We start from the raw sequence: 17,189 nt of genomic DNA, 5'->3' as shown, positions 1-17,189 counted from the left end.
TAAACCTGACATTAATTTGATCCTTCGGAGCTGGATTCCAATTACGCCTGAGGATTCCAGCAGGTTGGTGGACTCCAGTAAAGACCGTGCGCACGGCAGTCTTCAACAGGGAGACTCACAGACCCTTTCCGGACTGGATCTCGGCTCCCCCGCTGGGGTCTGACGGCTGACGGAACTCCGAGAGAAAGGGGAAGACAAAGTGGTGAGTTGAGTTTGGATTAAAAAGTGTGACGAATGACTGGGGGTCATTGCGTGAAACAAAACCCTGTGAATCCTAGGGCCCTAACAGGTACGAGTAGGACGGCGGAGTCCTCTTAAGTATTAAGAAGTAATACTGAAAACTCCGTGTTTTAAGGACAGCGGAGTCCGCGTTTAAGTATTTCAAACAAAAATACTAAGAAAATTCCACGTTTAAAATGTGTGCATGTGAGAAAGTCTTTTAGGTTGTTTAAACCTGACATAAACAATTTTGAGATTTATTTGGCTGACATTAATTTTGCCTTAGTTTGATGCAAATTTTTTGAGATTATATATTTTGTCTAAAATTTCAGTAAAAAAAAGAGCAATTTGTCTTGTGTCACAATAAATTGTATTCTTTTTTCTCTTCTTTAGCAATTAATCATCTTCGGAACAGGTTCTTAAAATCAGATGAAAAACAATAATAAACAGTAAAGTCATTTTCTCATTTTCTAACAGACTGTCACAGTTGCAGCTGCTAGTTTATGTACAGCTCTAATGGTTCCTGTATCACTGTGGCTCTCGAGCACAATAATAAACTGCAGAGTCTTCAGTCCTCAAGCTGCTCATGTGCAGATACACTTGATCTTTATCGTTGTCTCTGGAGATGGTGAAGCGATTCTGGACAGATGTGGAATAATATTTATTGCTTCCACTGGGAGCAGAAATGTGGGCAACCCACTCCAGTCCTTGTCCTTCAGCCTGTCTGATCCAGCTGATATAAGCTTTGTCATCTGATATTCCTGCATATGTACAGGTCAGAGTGTGAGATTCTCCATGTCTTTTTACCACTGCTTCAGATTCAGTCAGAGTCTGACTGAAAACACCTGGAAGAAAAATTGTGTGATGAGAAATAATCCAAACAGAAAACCCGTTAACAGAAGAGTGCAAACGTTTGATATTTACCAGAAACTGTTAACAGCAGAAGAGAAACACACACAACTAACGTCATTGTGAAAAGTTGTTGCACATCTCTCTGGTGGTTTGGTTTCTACTAAGATAAATAAAGATATTTGCATTGGCTCCTCCCCACACCAATTACATAAAGACCAATGTAAATGTGTTAAGGGAAATGGTTATGCGACTGATTGCTAAGATGCAATAAATAATGTTTAGGATGAAAAAAAAAAGTATTTGCTGCTGCTCAGCTCCTTTTAATGCACTGAGAACCTGATCTACTAAAGCACTGCATGACTTTGAAGCAGCTAAACAGGAGCAAATGAGATTCTGAATTTCTCTAACCAAAGGCTGATGTTTGATGCAGACTTCTGCCAAATCAATTGCATTACATTGTTGTCTCAGTTTCTGCAAATTTAAAATTATTGTATGTATACATTCAGAATGAAAGCTACCCACATTTTGTAAAAATTAATGTGGAAATAATTTCGTGACATTAAAATAATTTATATTCTGTCAAAATATGACGATGATGATTCTGCTCCTTTGGATTCACTATTTTTGAGAGGTGTCTGGAAATGTGAAACATATATTTTTATTTGGAGCTTGAGCTGCTGTGCTTTTCCAGTCCGTTCACTGCAGGTTGTCAGATCCAGACTATAGTAATGACTAAATAAGCATGTCTGTGTAAAGAAAGCCTTACGATTCTCCAAATCTGAACATAAATGTCTCTTTAATTCAGTGCTTAAAAAAGAGAACAGGTCAGTTTTTTAATGCTTTTTTTTTCTGTATGAATAAAAAAAAAAAAACTTATTTTGCCGACTATTCATGTTAGTGTGGACAGACCTCAGTTAATAGGAGAGAGGCTGAGGGGGTGACGCTGGTCCAAAGACCGCCTTCTCCGTCTCAGTCCCGCCAAGTTTATGTATTTCTTGCTCATCTTTGAGGAGGAAAAGAAAATACAGAGACAGAGTAATGTAAAAAAGAAAGATGGAAATAAATGGACTCAGGGAAATCCGTTGTGAAAAAAAATACAACAGGGGTATTAGAGGGGAAAATACAGGGGTTGGACAATGAAACTGAAACACCTGTCATTTTAGTGTGGGAGCTTTCATGGCTAAATTGGACCAGCCTGGTAGCCAGTCTTCATTGATTGCACATTGCACCAGTAAGAGCAGAGTGTGAAGGTTCAATTAGCAGGGTAAGAGCACAGTTTTGCTCAAAATATTGAAATGAACACAACATTATGGGTGACATACCAGAGTTCAAAAGAGGACAAATTGTTGGTGCACGTCTTGCTGGCGCATCTGTGACCAAGACAGCAAGTCTTTGTGATGTATCAAGGGCCACGGTATCCAGGGTAATGTCAACATACCACCAAGAAGGACGAACCACATCCAACAGGATTAACTGTGGACGCAAGAGGAAGCTGTCTGAAAGGGATGTTCGGGTGCTAACCCGGATTGTATCCAAAAACATGAAACCACGGCTGCCCAAAGCACGGCAGAATTAAATGTGCACCTCAACTCTCCTGTCTCCACCAGAACTGTCCGTCGGGAGCTCCACAGGGTCAACATACACGGCCGGGCTGCTATAGCCAAACCTTTGGTCACTCATGCCAATGCCAAACGTCAGTTTCAATGGTGCCAAGAGCGCACATCTTGGGCTGTGGACAATGTGAAACATGAATTGTTCTCTGATGAGTCCACCTTTAATGTTTTCCCCACATCCGGGAGAGTTACGGTGTGGAGAAGCCCCAAAGAAGCGTACCACCCAGACTGTTGCATGCCCAGAGTGAAGCATGGGGGTGGATCAGTGATGGTTTGGGCTGCCATATCGTGGCATTCCCTTGGCCCAATACTTGTGCTAGATGGGCGCGTCACTGCCATGGACTACCGAACCATTCTTGAGGACCATGTGCATCCAATGGTACAAACATTGTATCCTGAAGGCGGTGCCGTGTATCAGGATGACAATGCACCAATACACACAGCAAGACTGGTGAAAGATTGGTTTGATGAACATGAAAGTGAAGTTGAACATCTCCCATGGCCTGCACAGTCACCAGATCTAAATATTATTGAGCCACTTTGGGGTGTTTTGGAGGAGCGAGTTAGGAAACGTTTTCCTCCACCAGTATCATGTAGTGACCTGACCACTATCCTGCAAGAAGAATGGCTTAAAATCCCTCTGACCACTGTGCAGGACTTGTATATGTAATTTCTAAGATGAATTGGCACTGTATTGGCCGCAAAAGGAGGCCCTACACCATACTAATAAATTATTGTGGTCTAAAACCAGGTGTTTCAGTTTCATTGTCCAACCCCTGTATATCAGTGGTTAAGATATAAAAGGACAGTAAAACAAATAAAAATAAAATATAAAAAATAAAATAATATATTTTTAAGGAAAAAAACTTTTTTTAAATAAATTTTGAGTGATAATAAATATGAAATAAATAAAACGTGTACGAAAAATAAAACAGCAAGAAATCCACTTGTATTAAATATACAAAGGAAAAATATAGAGTTCAAGAAAAAAAATTTGATTTGAAATTAGTGGTTTAAATAAAAATAATGGGTTAAAGCAGAAATACACATATTTATATCTGATTAACTGATCAATAATGGAATAAATCTATTCTTTTTATCATTTTGTTGCATTTAATGGTGAACTAATTTTTATTTAAATCTTCTTTTTGGCCCAGTAAGTATTCTTTTTGAGTCTTTTATTTATTTCTGTATATATTCTTAATTATGGCAGGATATGTCCTCCAAAGTGAGTATGTGTTGTGTTAACAGTTGTAGTCACAGTTCATGAGCTGTAGTATGTGAGGAAATAATGTAACACGTTTAAGTTGTGGGGTCAGGGCTTCAACTAAAATCTTCATCTCGCAAGCAATTGTTTGTTATCTTTATCTGATTAAAGATTTAACCTAATCCAGATGGCTATCTATCTCTCAAAGGGTCAGGAATTGAGTCCATGATTTGAATGCCCTGTCTAACATTACTGTTTGTGTTTTTCTAAACGCTACATTTATATTTCAAGAAATGATTAAATAATCAAGATCAGATAGCAGAATGTGTCCAGAGGAAGTGGCAAATGGATGAAGTAGTTTTGTACACACACAATTAAAGTCACTGTGAAAATTTGTTGCCCAGTAATTAAGTGGTCTGGCTCCTAATGAAATAAACCCAAATTGACGAGGCTCCTGCTGTCATAATCTACCTATGTTATGAGTTTGAGTTCTGTCTCCTTTTTTCTGCACTGCCCTGTTCTCAGTTGCTGTTATTTCAGTTCATTCATGTTGTTTAGATTTTTTTCTTGGATTCCTGTGTTTAGATGTTTTAGTTCGTATTTCCGTGTAGATCTGGTTCCTCCCTGTTTATGTTCTTTAGATAGTCTTATTGTTGACTTATTTCAATCCTGTAAACTCACTGTAGACCCACAATAAAAACACAAAGATGCCGATTAGAGAAGTTAAATAGCAGAGGTTTATTTTTTTGGCGCTCGGACCCCGGAGGAAGACATGAATGCTATGAATGACATGATCTTGAATGAATGATTTAGGATTAGGATTGGAGATGTCTTCCCCACCAGGATCGGATACTGGTGATGGAGTGGAGGTACCGATAATAAGAGAGCTGGAAGGAGCTAGGAAGCCAGACGGTGACGATGGGGTGGTGGAGGGTCGAAGCTCGGCGGGAGAGCAGGGAGATCCATGGTTGGAGGTCCTTAAAAGCGAAGCCTTGAAGGGTGATTGGCTGAGGAGGAATGCACACTGGACACTGATTGGTTGGAGGGGAGACGCATGATGGAGTCATAGTACGGAGCCGGTGGTGGAGGAGAGTCTTCCAGATTTCCAGATCAAAACTCCATTTCTCTTCCATTAGATGTTTTTGTTACTTTCCTGGACTCCCTGCTCATCAGTATTAATTAGTGTATTTCCTTCTCTCTCTCTCCCACTAGCTGCTCTTGATTTTCCCCTGATTAACTGCCATTGTTCATTGGTCCATTCTCCACCCTACCCAATTATTTATAGTCTCTGGTTTCATTATTCTCCACTAGGTCCTCCTGGCTTCTGTCTTTTCCATGTCAGTTACCCCGTCTGTACGTTTTTTACCTTACTATTATTATTATTATTAAATAAAGCTCTGCAAGTAACCCTGCCATTCCTGAGCATTGTTCTGCACGTTGGTCCAACAGAACCTCAGCATTATATAAGACACCTGCCCAGATTTTTAAAGAAACGATAATATAAAAACCAAATGTGACAACATGAAGCAAAACTGGGAATGTAACTCAGAATTTTAAAAAAAACATAATGGGGTATGATAGTAAAAAGTTTGTTTTGCTTAGTAATTTTAATAAAATAAATACAGTGGTTCTTCTAATTCAGTCTTCGCAAGGGGTGATGGATTAAAATAAAACTGCTGGAAATTCATATGCATCTATGTGCTGTCTTGGATTACCCACATTTATAAAGATTTATGTATAAATATAATGAAAAGCCCCCATTTTTATGTAATTAGTTATTGGGTAATATGAAGTTCTAGGAATGTATTTATAATCTGCTTATAGTTGCCGCTGATAGTTTGTTATTCTGATTCTCAGTTTGATTATGAAAAATAAGTGCACTTGAGGAATCTGAGGAAATGTAACACTTGCTGTTGAATAAATCATTGCACTCTGCTTGCAAGCAGTGTTTTTTCTAGTCTTTCACTGCAGGTTGTCACATTCGTCACATTCTACTTACCAAGCAACTTTGGAAAGCATCTTGAACAGTGTGTTTCTGTGTTGAGTGGGTGTATGTGAGCTAGATTGTCACCTGGAGGTCCACAGTCGAGAGAGATTTTGCACAGCTGCTCCCTTATCTTCAGTCACTGTGTTTCTCGAGCACAGAAGTAAACAGCAGAGTCCTCTGTAGTGAGACTGGTGATCTCCATGAACTGAGTGCTGCTGGAAACATCTTGAGTGAAGCTAAAACGGCTCTGAAAAGAGCTGGCATAAGTAGCAACAGTGGTGGCTGTGTTTATCCAGCCAATCCATTCCAGACCTTTCCCAGGTTTCTGTCTTATCCAGTTCATGCCATAATCTGTCATAGTGTAACCTGATGTAACACATGAAATCCTCACAGTTTCTCCTGGTCTTTTCACCTCAGAAGGGGGCTGTTGTAGTTTAATCTCACTCCAAACACCTGTAAGAAACAGAAAGATGACACTCATTCTGTTTAACATGTACAATAATAGTCTTTCTGTGTAGCATTACAATTTATACTTTACCATGAATAGCAAAACCAAAAACTAAACTCCAGGAAATTAACATGTCTTTTGAATTCATAATGAACAATGTTGTTCAGAGTTATCTTTGTGCAGCTGTCAGAGTGTTTCTCCCTTGGATAAAATGAGAGTAATTGATGGTGTGTTTATAAAGGAGAAACATTTTGCATAGACCCCCCCCTACAGTTTTAAAAGGGAACGTGGCACAAAACATCTAGAAACAAACCAGCAGTCCTTGAATGTCCTGCTGAGATGTTTTTTTTCTTACTCAAGTTGAGCAAAGACAGTAAAATGCCTGACCTTTTAAAATAAAAATTGTTCATCATTTTTATCGACTATTATTTTTTTATTTTATTTTATTGAAGGAAACATGCAATGTGTGTCTCTTTATACTTTCACTGATGTGCAACTTTTAAATCAAATGTTTTGCTGGATGCTGTTCATTTAAAGAAAGACATAAAGTGGGCTGCACGGTGGTGGTTCGGTGGTTATGACTGCTTCAGTCCAGCAAGAAGGCCCTTGGTTCTTTCTGAACTGAGTTTACATGTTTTCCCTGTGGGTTCTCTGCTGGTTTCTCCTGCATCCTCCCACAGTGCAAAAGCATGACCCAAAATTGCCCTTTTGTATGATTCTGTGTGTTATTGGTTATTTGTCCTTTGTATTGCTGTGTGCCAATGTTTCATTTATTCAGGAACTATTAAACAGGAGTTCACCAACATTAACATGACCTGGTGATGCTTCTGTTCTGGTGTATTAGTCTGCAGACTGTAATCCAATCTCACAGCACATTCTGCCAACTTCAGGTGATTGTGAAGTTTTACTGGAACTTCTGTGTTTTGTGAATATATTACCAATTTGGTTTACAGTGTAAATAGAGTAGTTTCACAGGAAACACATGGTTATGCTTGTTTTTATAGCAGAAGTACTTTATGTGTTTGGGTCAATTATGTCTCTCTCAGTGCCACTCCTTGTGTACTATAACACTTTCAACATTAATCTAAACGCTGTATGTCTCTGTAATATAGTTTTAAATTAATGTTATGCTCTCGTATATATTTCTACAAAATCTCTAATTGATCCAAATCACAGGCTTTTAATAATTGAAAATGCTGAGACAACTATGTTTCCATAAGTAGTTCCTTAAAGCTATAATTTTTATGTTGCCCTGTGATAGTAATGCCTGTTGTGCCCCAGCCATGGGTCGAAATATGTACTGAACTGTACACGCACAGAAACTGCTAAAAATTCTGAATCCCTAAATGCACCACATTAACCCATTTTTAGTACAGGAAGGAGGAGTCACAGCTGGAATCACAGTGATGTCATGGAGCCACTAACAACATTCTCCCAGCCACGTCTCTTTCTGCTTTAACTGTACAGCTAATCACCTCAGGGAGGCAGGTTGCCACCACCTGAATGTCTTCGAAACCCGCTGCCGACTAAGACTCTACCTTCAAGAATCCTTGTATGTAGAGTTGACTACGATCCGATGTTAGTGTATGTGTTGGTGGGAGAACAACGAAATGTTAAGTTATGTTCTGCTCTATGTGCATCCTAGCAAATCACGGGGCAATTATGACAAGCTGTCTTAAACCTTTCTTTCAGAGCTTCTGCAGAGAATGAATCTGAGCCAGAGGTTCCCCCAGAAGAGACGGTATCTCTGATCACTTTGAGTGAAGCGGCTTTCCCCCTGGCTTCCTGAGAGGAGACAGCAAAGGAACCACAGTATCGCACTTTCCTAAATTTTGGAGAGACGTTCTTGTGAATTTATTCCATATGTGTGCAGCTTGGTGTTTTGACAATGTCATTGCTCGAATCACTCTTTCGGCTATTGTTCTAATACCACATATTGGGCTGGTATTCATAGGAAGGTTGTTTGGTTAATTAATAAATATACAAACTTAAATATATTACTTGCCAACATGCCTGTCTGAGCAAACCATTCCAGTAATGTTGATCAGTCCCTTTATTTCAGAATCAGAATCAGAATCAGCTTTATTGCCAAGTTCGTACATACAAACAAGGAATTTGCCTCCGGTACACTTTGCTCTTTTGTTCTGATTTTGCATTACAGAATATACAAATTTACAATTTACAATTTACAATGTACAATATAATCTGTATGCTGTTGTTTTGTACTCTATTGAATGTTCATCAGAGAAACAGCCTGGGGGAAGAAGCTGTCTCTGTGGCGGCTGGTTTTAGTAAACAGTGCTCTGTAACGGCGGCCTGAAGGTAAAACTCTAAACAGTTTATGTGCAGGGTGTGTGGGGTCGGCAGAGATTTTAGCAGCTCTTTTCTTGACCCTAGACCTGTATAAGTCCTGGATGGAGGGAAGGTCAGCCCTGATTATTCTCTCTGCAGACCTGATTATTCGTTGCAGTCTGGACCTGTCCTGTTTTGTGGATGAGCCAAACCACACTGAGATGGATGAAGACAGGACAGACTGAATGATGGCAGTGTAGAAGATGACCAACAGCTCCTGTGGAAGGTTGAACTTCTTGAGTTGCCTCAGGAAGTACAGTCTCTGCTGGGCCTTCTTTCGAACAGTGTCTATGTGCAAAGACCATCTCAGGTCCTCAGAGATGGTGGTTCCTAAGAACCTGAAGTGGTCCACGGCCGATACAGTGTTGTTGAGGATGGTGAGGGGGGTGTATGAGGGTGGTGTTCTCCGAAAGTCCACCACCATTTCCACAGTCTTGAGTGGGTTCAGTTCAAGGTAGTTCTGACCACACCAGTGTACCAGCCGATCCACCTGCTGTCTGTATGCAGACTCATCACTGTCCTGGATCAGTCCAATGACAGTGGTGTCATCTGCAAACTTAAGGAGTTTGATGGACGAGTCCGATGAGGTGCAGTCATTTGTGTACAGAGAGAAGAGGAGTGGGGATAGAACACACCCCTGGGGGCCACCAGTATTTATTGATCTGGATCGGGAGAAGATGCTCCCCAGTCTCACCTGCTGCTGTCGATCCGTCAGGAAGCTGTTGATCCACTGACAGGTGGAGGCTGGGACGTTGAGCTGGGTGAGCTTCTGGTGGAGTATGTCTGGTATGATGGTGTTGAAGGCCGAGCTGAAGTCTACAAACAGGATCCTGGCGTACGTCCCTGGACGGTCGAGGTGTTGCAGGATGAAGTGTAGACCTAAGTTAACAGCATCATCTGCCGACCTGTTTGCTCGGTAAGCAAATTGCAGGGGGTCCAGCAGGGGGCCTGTGATGTCTTTCAGGTGCTTCAGCACCAGCCACTCAAAGGACTTCATGATCACAGATGTCAGGGCTACAGGCCTGTAGTCATTTAATCCTACGATGGTGGGTTTCTTGGGAACCGGGATGATGCTGGATCGTTTGAGGCAGGAGGGCACCTCACATTTCTCCAGTGACTTGTTGAAGATCCTTGTGAAGATCGGAGCGAGTTGAATGTGCGCAGGCTTTCAGGCATGATGGGGAGATGTTATCAGGTCCTGGAGCCCTCTTTGTTTTCATACGCTGAAAGAGCCTATTTACATCTTCCTCTGAGATCTTTAGTGCAGGCAGAGGATCTGATGGTGGGGGGTTGGTTGCTTTATGGGAGGAATTTGTTCCTGAATGGGATGTAGAAGGGATGATTTGAGGTGTGAATGGCTTCTTGTCATGTCTGCAGTAGAAGCCATTCAGACGGTTGGCCAGGAAACGACTCTGTTCAGGATGGGTGGAGGGGCTCTTGTAGGCAGTCAGGTTTCTCAGCTGAAGTGTCACCAGTAGAAAGGCTGTTCTTAAGCTTCTCACTGTAGCTTCTCTTAGCTGCTTTGATCTCTTTTGTTAGTTTGTTCCTGGCCTGCCTGTACCGCGCCCAGTCTCCACTGCTGTGAGCTTCTTCCTTTTCCCTGCGCAGATTCCTGAGGTGTGGAGTAAACCATGGCTTGTTGTTCCCAAAGGTGCAGAAGGTCTTGGTCTGCACACACATGTCCTCACAGAAACTGATGTATGATGTCACCACATCAGTTAGTTGGTTTAGGTCAGTGGCTGAAGTTTCAAAAACAGTCCAGTCTGTGCATTCAAAGCAGGCTTGTAGCATCTGCTTTGATTCCTCAGTCCACTTCTTAACAGTGTGAACCTTGGGTTTGGAAGCTCTTAGTCTCTGTCTGTAGGTTGGGATGAGGTGGATTAGATAATGATCCGAAAAACCCAGAGCAGCCCTGGTAACATCATGATATGAGTCCTTTAAAGCTGTGTAACAATGGTCCAGTGTGTTTTTGTCTCTGGTGGGACACTTAATATGCTGTCTGTATTTGGGGAGTTCATTTGAGAGGTTTGCTCTGTTAAAATCTCCCAGTATTATGATGAAAGAGTCCGTGTATTTTTTCTCCAGGTCTGTAATCAGCTCAGCAAGATGATTTTCCGCGGCAGAAGTGCAGCCATGCGGTGGAAAATATGAGCCGATTATTATAAACGAGGAAAACCTTCTCGGTGAATAAAACGGCTTACAGAATATGGAAATGACTCCAGATCCGGGCTACATGTTTTCCCCAGCACTTTTATGTCTCTGCACCAACCTTCATTTATATAAAAGCAGATTTCGCCTCCTCGCTTCTTCCCCGATAGCTCCGTGCTGCGATCCGCTCTGAGCAGCTGGACGTCCGGCATCAGCAGTGCTCGGTCCGGGATGTTTTCACCCAGCCATGTCTCAGTGAAGCAGAAAACCACTGATCCGTGGACGTCCGTGTTTTTACCGGTGAGAAGAAGCAGCTTGTCCATCTTGTTGTTGAGAGAGCGGACATTTGCCAGGTGGATTGAAGGCAGTGGTGTGCGAAGTCCTCTTTTTCTGAGCTTTACCAGCGTGCCAGCACGCTTTCCCCTCCACCGCTTTCGGCGCAGGATCCCATATAGAGCCGCAGCTCCGCTTGCCAGGAGCTCAGTGAACCTCGGATCGATGAAAGATGGTGAAAAAATCCCAAGAGAGGACTCTCTGATGTTGAGAAGTTCCTCTCTACTGAATGAGACCACAGGATTGTGGCCCGACACCACAGAACTGTGGCTCGAAAAAGCCATCGTCGGCGCCATCTTGGAAGGGAGTCCTTCCAAGATGGAAGACTGACTTATTTGTACAAGTCAGTCTGTGAATTCTCGAGATCTTCATCTTAATCAATGTTTAACCATCAGTACCTGCAGAAAAAAAGGCATATGTTGGTTACTGATCTCTAAGAATTTCGTTGTTTTTACTCAGCATGTTATTTACCAGCCTTGACAGGAACCAATCACAACCTCATGTCAAAGCACTGTAGAAGACATCTATCTTTGTTCAGTCAACAGCATGTTTGATTTACTTAAGCCCTTAAACTCTGTAAATGACATTTAAAGATGTGATTAATCATCTCACCCTCTTTAAAGGAAAACAAATATATGTTGGGCTGGACAACATATTCCAAATGTATTATTATCATTAGAAAATTACTGATACAATGTGAATATCGCAAAGAACTGCAAAGCTGGAACTTTAACTATGTCTCAGTCAACAACAGGATAATGAAATTGCACACGCACGAGCAATTTCATTATGCATCATGAGGGAAATCAAACAATTTCCATAGCAGAAGATCAATGCGTTTAAAAGTCTTTTTATATCAATAGGATTACTGTATTGACTTAACTTGACATAATGAAGCCGAATAAACTAATGGCAGGGAGACAGATTAAGGAAATGAGATGTGAGAGTTATTAGGCAAGTTCTGAAAATACTTAAGCAGAGCTAGGACAGTACTGGAAAGGAAGCTATATAAGGGGGAACTTTGAGACTTGTTTTATACATATTTCTTTTTATGTTGTATTTTGAACATTTTGTTTTCTTCTCAAAGCAGCTGTCTGTCTGAAGAATATTCCATCTTCATGTGACTGGTCCACTAAATGTCGTCCAAAACTTCCAAACCAGTGAATATCCTCTTCTGTGCCATTATGAGTGACCGATTATCCAGAAATAACAAAACAATGGGAGCAAACAGAGTGCGCAAGCTAGCTGCAGATTGGGCAGGAACAAATTGCATGAGTTATGGACGAGTTACGCACCCAAATTATATAACTGGAGACAGTGCTAGAAAGACGAATTATGCCTTGTTAGAAAGGTGAGTGTCTCTAGTTTGTTATGATATGAGACATGTGGGGGTTCTGCAAAAGAATAAATGGTGTGTTGTGTACGGTTTTGTTCACAGAGGCAGACATGTCTGAGGGACCTTTAATTTGTCATCACGTGTGTTTAAGTTGCTGTAAAACTAACAGTATTTGTCCAAAACTCATTTGGGGAATTGTTTTGTTAACATTAAAGCCTCCTCTTGTGATGGATTTAAAAAAAAAAAAAATTGGAAGCGTTTTACCTAGTTTTATAGAACTTTAAAAATGGCCGTGGCTTTTTTCATAACGGTACCAGTTTGCTGGAGCTTAATTTAATCACATTATTTAAAATTGATAAACATAGTGCCTAAACATTTCCTGTTTATACATGTTCTCTGGTAAAAATAAAAAAATAAAAAGAAACTGTTTGCGGAATGTTGGAAAAAGCAGGAAATCACCAACAACCACATATGTGAGTTAATGTCACCCCCCTCCTCTGCTCTGTGAGGAGTTTTTGTACAGCCTCTGTGCTCACATTGATCACTGTGAGTTAATAGCACAGTAATACACAGCAGACTCCTCTAGTTTCATGGCGGACAGTCTCAGATACACAATGTTTTTACTGGTGTCTCTGGTGATTTTTATGCGTCCTTGAACACTGGTGGCATATGCATTGCTTCCACCACTCGAAATAACACCCATCCATTCTGGTGCTTTTCCTGCAGGTTGTCTGATCCAGTGTGTCCCATAGCTGGTGACAGAATAAGAGACCTGACAGCTGATGGTCAGAGTCTGACCTGACTGCACTGATGTAGAGGCTGGTTGTGTCAGCTGCTGACACTTAACACCTGTTGATAACATAATCAAATGAATTACAGTGTAATATCAATAAGTGTGATATATCATCACAATGTGAGTGTGTCAGTGTGTGAGACTCACAGGATCCAGCAGCCAGCAGCAGCAGAGCTACAGAGAGCATGTTGGTGGTGAAGATGATTCAATGAGAGCTTCTCTGTGACTGGCAGCATGATATCAAGTCTAAAAGCCATGAGATTTAATTTGCCTGATGACAGACCAGCCAATCATGAGTAGCTACCACACTCTTAACAGCACATCAGGAGGCTTTATGGTTTTTCATACAGGTTACAGCTTAAGTTTATTACTCTACATGGATTTATAAAAGTTATATACTTTTATCTGATTTTATAAGGAAGAAAAATATAAATTTACATTTGCTAAGATTCTTTACAATATTTTAATATTCGCCATATTTTGTTTCTTTAAATTCCACATTATAACAATGACAATAAATGTTTTATACCAAATTACCTTGTAAAAAAGTTCAATTACCTAAAATTTACAATAGTACAACCTATTAATTTATTAACATTTTTCTGTACCAAAGAAAAACATACATTAACCAATGTTGCCATAGCACAATCATCTCATCACATGTATTTTCCCATGGCAGTATGCTGTAATTTCTTGCTGCAACACAAACAGATGTTACTGGCATAACTTAGACATGCTAAAAGATGCTGGAACATTTATCAATTGACTGTGATACATTAAATAAACACCATCAAATAACATAATCCTCTTCTGATTAGATCTTATCTGAGAACTAAACACATACTTTGGATTTGACAGGTGATAATACAGTATCAACAGAGCTGTGCTATGCAATTAAAATATAGAAACATTTCAAAGTTGTGAAGAACAAATTTATTTGTTAATAATTGTTAGTGATATTCACTTGTTGCAATTGTACCTGCTGTATATACAGGAAACATTTTACTTTGTTGTATATTTGAGAAATTTAGTTTGAATAAACATGAAACATTCAACTGAATCAAACAATCAATGGCCTAAGAGCACCTCCTCCTGTTAATAAGTAGTGATACATGTGTTCAGGCTCAGTAGAGTTTTTGTACAGCTCCTCAGGCTTCATATTCTGTCCATTAAGACTCACAGTTTTACTGGAAGAATCTACAGAAAGGCTAAATTTGTTTCTGAGATAATCTTTTAGTATGTTGCAAATCTATTAGTTGCTATTCCAATCTGCTCCAGTCATTTTCCTGCTGATCAAAGCTGTGTGCCAGCAGCCTGTAACAGAATAAGAGACCTGACCTGGGTGCAAGGTTTGAAAAGCTGGCTGTGTCAGTTGTTTACATTTTACCTCTGTTGATCACAATGTGGAATCAGTATAAGTGTAATATCCTCAATAGTGTTGGGAGATAATATTGTGAGTGTTTCTTTCTCAGTAACACTCACAAAAGCTAGTTGCCAGCGGCAGGTGATTAGCTACAGACATGTTGGTTTAGAAGGTGATCCAATTACCTTTTGTTCCTCTGTTACCACAAAAGATCAAATCGTATAAGCAAAATGCTTAATTTGTATAATGCTAGACCAGCCAATCACAAATGAATATGAGATTTTTCCTGAAACACTCCATATGTGAAGGATTCACTGTCTTTCAAACATAGTATAGCCGCAGTAGGTTTCTAATGTAGATTTATTAAATTGAAGATTCTTTTCTGTGAAGTTTCAGACTTTCAGCAATCACTCCTCCTTTATGACAATGTAGTAACATTGAACAAAAAATTGCATCAAGTTGTTAACTTTGCTGCAATCCCTCATATTAACTATGTATAGGTTTGGAAGACAAAACAAGCTCACAAGAAAAACTCAGAAGCACTATTTCCGTAGTACTTTCCATGTTAAAGAAAAAGCAGATAGTTAATGACAGCTCCGAGAGTCTTGCTGTGTCAGGTGTCTAAACTTGATCCCTGCTGGTGACAATATCAAGTGAATATAAGTGTAATATCACTAAAATATTTGTGGCATGATATTGTCAGTGTGTCTGCCTAAGACTCACAGGGTCCAGCAGCAGCAGAGGTACAGAAATCATACTGGAGCTGAGGTTGATCTGATGAAAGCTTCGGTTCCCTTTGGGATTGTCAGCATGAGAAGAAGGCCCAAAATTACAGTATTTAATTTGAATAATGACCGAGCAGCCAGTGGCAAATGGTGTTTACAGTTTTAGCATCTTATTGGGAGAAACTTTAAAAGTTATTTTAAAGAGGGTACAGATACAGTCTCTCTGACTGGATTACTACATTTGATTTGATTTCATCTGCTGTGATTTTGATACTATAGTCTTTACAAACATGTTTGTATTTGAAAAAAGAGGTACAATTATCATTATAAGATTAGGTTTTTATAAGCTTTCTAATCAAACCCATTTCTAAAACCTGATGATTCAACATAAATATTTATGTATGGAAAATGCTATTGACCACTATTTTCAATCTCAACATATCCATTCAACCTATGCATTTTTCAATGTCATTATTTGTGCTGGGATGTTTTACAGCAGACATAAAGAAATATGTATAATAATATGTATAATTTACTTACATAAATTAGATATGTGGCAAAAAAATAGAAAGATGGGACAACAAACCAAAACCTAAAGAATTATTTCTCATTTGTATTGATGAGGTGACAATTTAACATTAACACTGAATTGATGTGAAGTTGAACAAGCATACATTATTTTTAAATATTATACACCTCATGCAATTTTAAAATATTTGGGTAAAGTTTTCTTGTTAGAATGTGATTTTTGGGGTATAGATGTTACAATATCATCACATGTTTTATGCTACTGTATATTTATAAATATAAATGTATATTTCATACAGTTAAAAAAACAATAAATGTCAGACAGACTGAACAAAATACACTCAAAGAAGAAGATGATGAAGAATTTATTTTGCAAGTGTTATGTGATGATTTAGGAAGAATTTGATCTAGAAACTATAATCAAAGATAAGTTATGAAACTGGAAGGAGACAGAGAAGTGACAATCATAATTGAGGTTTTAGCAGGACAGAAGAAGACCTGGAATAATAATATTTAAAATAATAATTTTTAATGTGACTACATAATGTAGAAACATAAAAAGCTGTAATTTTGTTTATTCAATCTTAATGTTTTATCAGTTATAATTTTACACATAAATCACCTCATGGAAAGTGGAAAAAGGAATTAAAGAAAATCGGTACATTGCTGGTACATTAGAGAGCTGTAACTGCTTGTTATTTGAAGATGTTTAACAGAAAAATGCTTGAAAAACAGGAAGTCACAAACCACAACTTCAACTGTTGTTTTTATGGAGTTCGCCATATTTGTTCCTGTTTTGCATCACCCCACCTTCCGCTGTATGAGGAGTTTTTGTACAGCCTCTGTGCTCAAATTGATCACTGTGCTCTCCGGCACAGTAATACACAGCAGAGTCCTCTGGTTTCAGGTTGGACAGTTTTAGATACACCAGGCTGTTGCTGTTGTCTCTAGTGATTTCTATACGTCCATCAACACTTTTGGCATAAACAGTTTTGCTTGCATCATACCAAATAACACCCATCCATTCCAGTGCTTTTCCTGCTGGTTGTCTGATCCAGTGCATTCCATACTGACTGAAATCAAATCCTGATCCTCTGCAGGAAAGACTGAGAACTTCTTGAGGATTTTTTGCCACTGAAGTGGAAGGAATGGACTCCAGAGCCTGGCTGTAAAAACCTGACAAAGAACCAGTAATAAAAAGACATAAATTGCATAAATGAAAAATACAAAGTAGCGAATCTAGTAAAAACATGGTTCAACTTACAGGGCAGACAGATCACTGTCA

The 17,189-nt window shown here is 39.5% G+C and overlaps 2 gene segments (V, D, J or C); both read right to left on the bottom strand.

The window, feature by feature from the left end:
- Nucleotides 1-6,014: 6,014 nt before the first annotated feature.
- Nucleotides 6,015-6,516, bottom strand: LOC124864925. The segment is given in 2 exon segments: nucleotides 6,015-6,331; nucleotides 6,417-6,516. Coding segments are annotated over 2 exon segments (375 nt in total).
- A 6,520-nt stretch (nucleotides 6,517-13,036) lies between these two features.
- Nucleotides 13,037-13,504, bottom strand: LOC124864924. The segment is given in 2 exon segments: nucleotides 13,037-13,344; nucleotides 13,436-13,504. Coding segments are annotated over 2 exon segments (348 nt in total).
- Nucleotides 13,505-17,189: the final 3,685 nt, after the last annotated feature.

Source organism: Girardinichthys multiradiatus, chromosome Y (genome assembly GCF_021462225.1).
Source record: "Girardinichthys multiradiatus isolate DD_20200921_A chromosome Y, DD_fGirMul_XY1, whole genome shotgun sequence".
Classification (NCBI taxonomy): Eukaryota; Metazoa; Chordata; class Actinopteri; order Cyprinodontiformes; family Goodeidae; genus Girardinichthys; species Girardinichthys multiradiatus.
The sequence above is the reverse complement of the archived record's forward strand: the minus strand, read 5'-3'. Positions and strand labels throughout refer to the sequence as shown.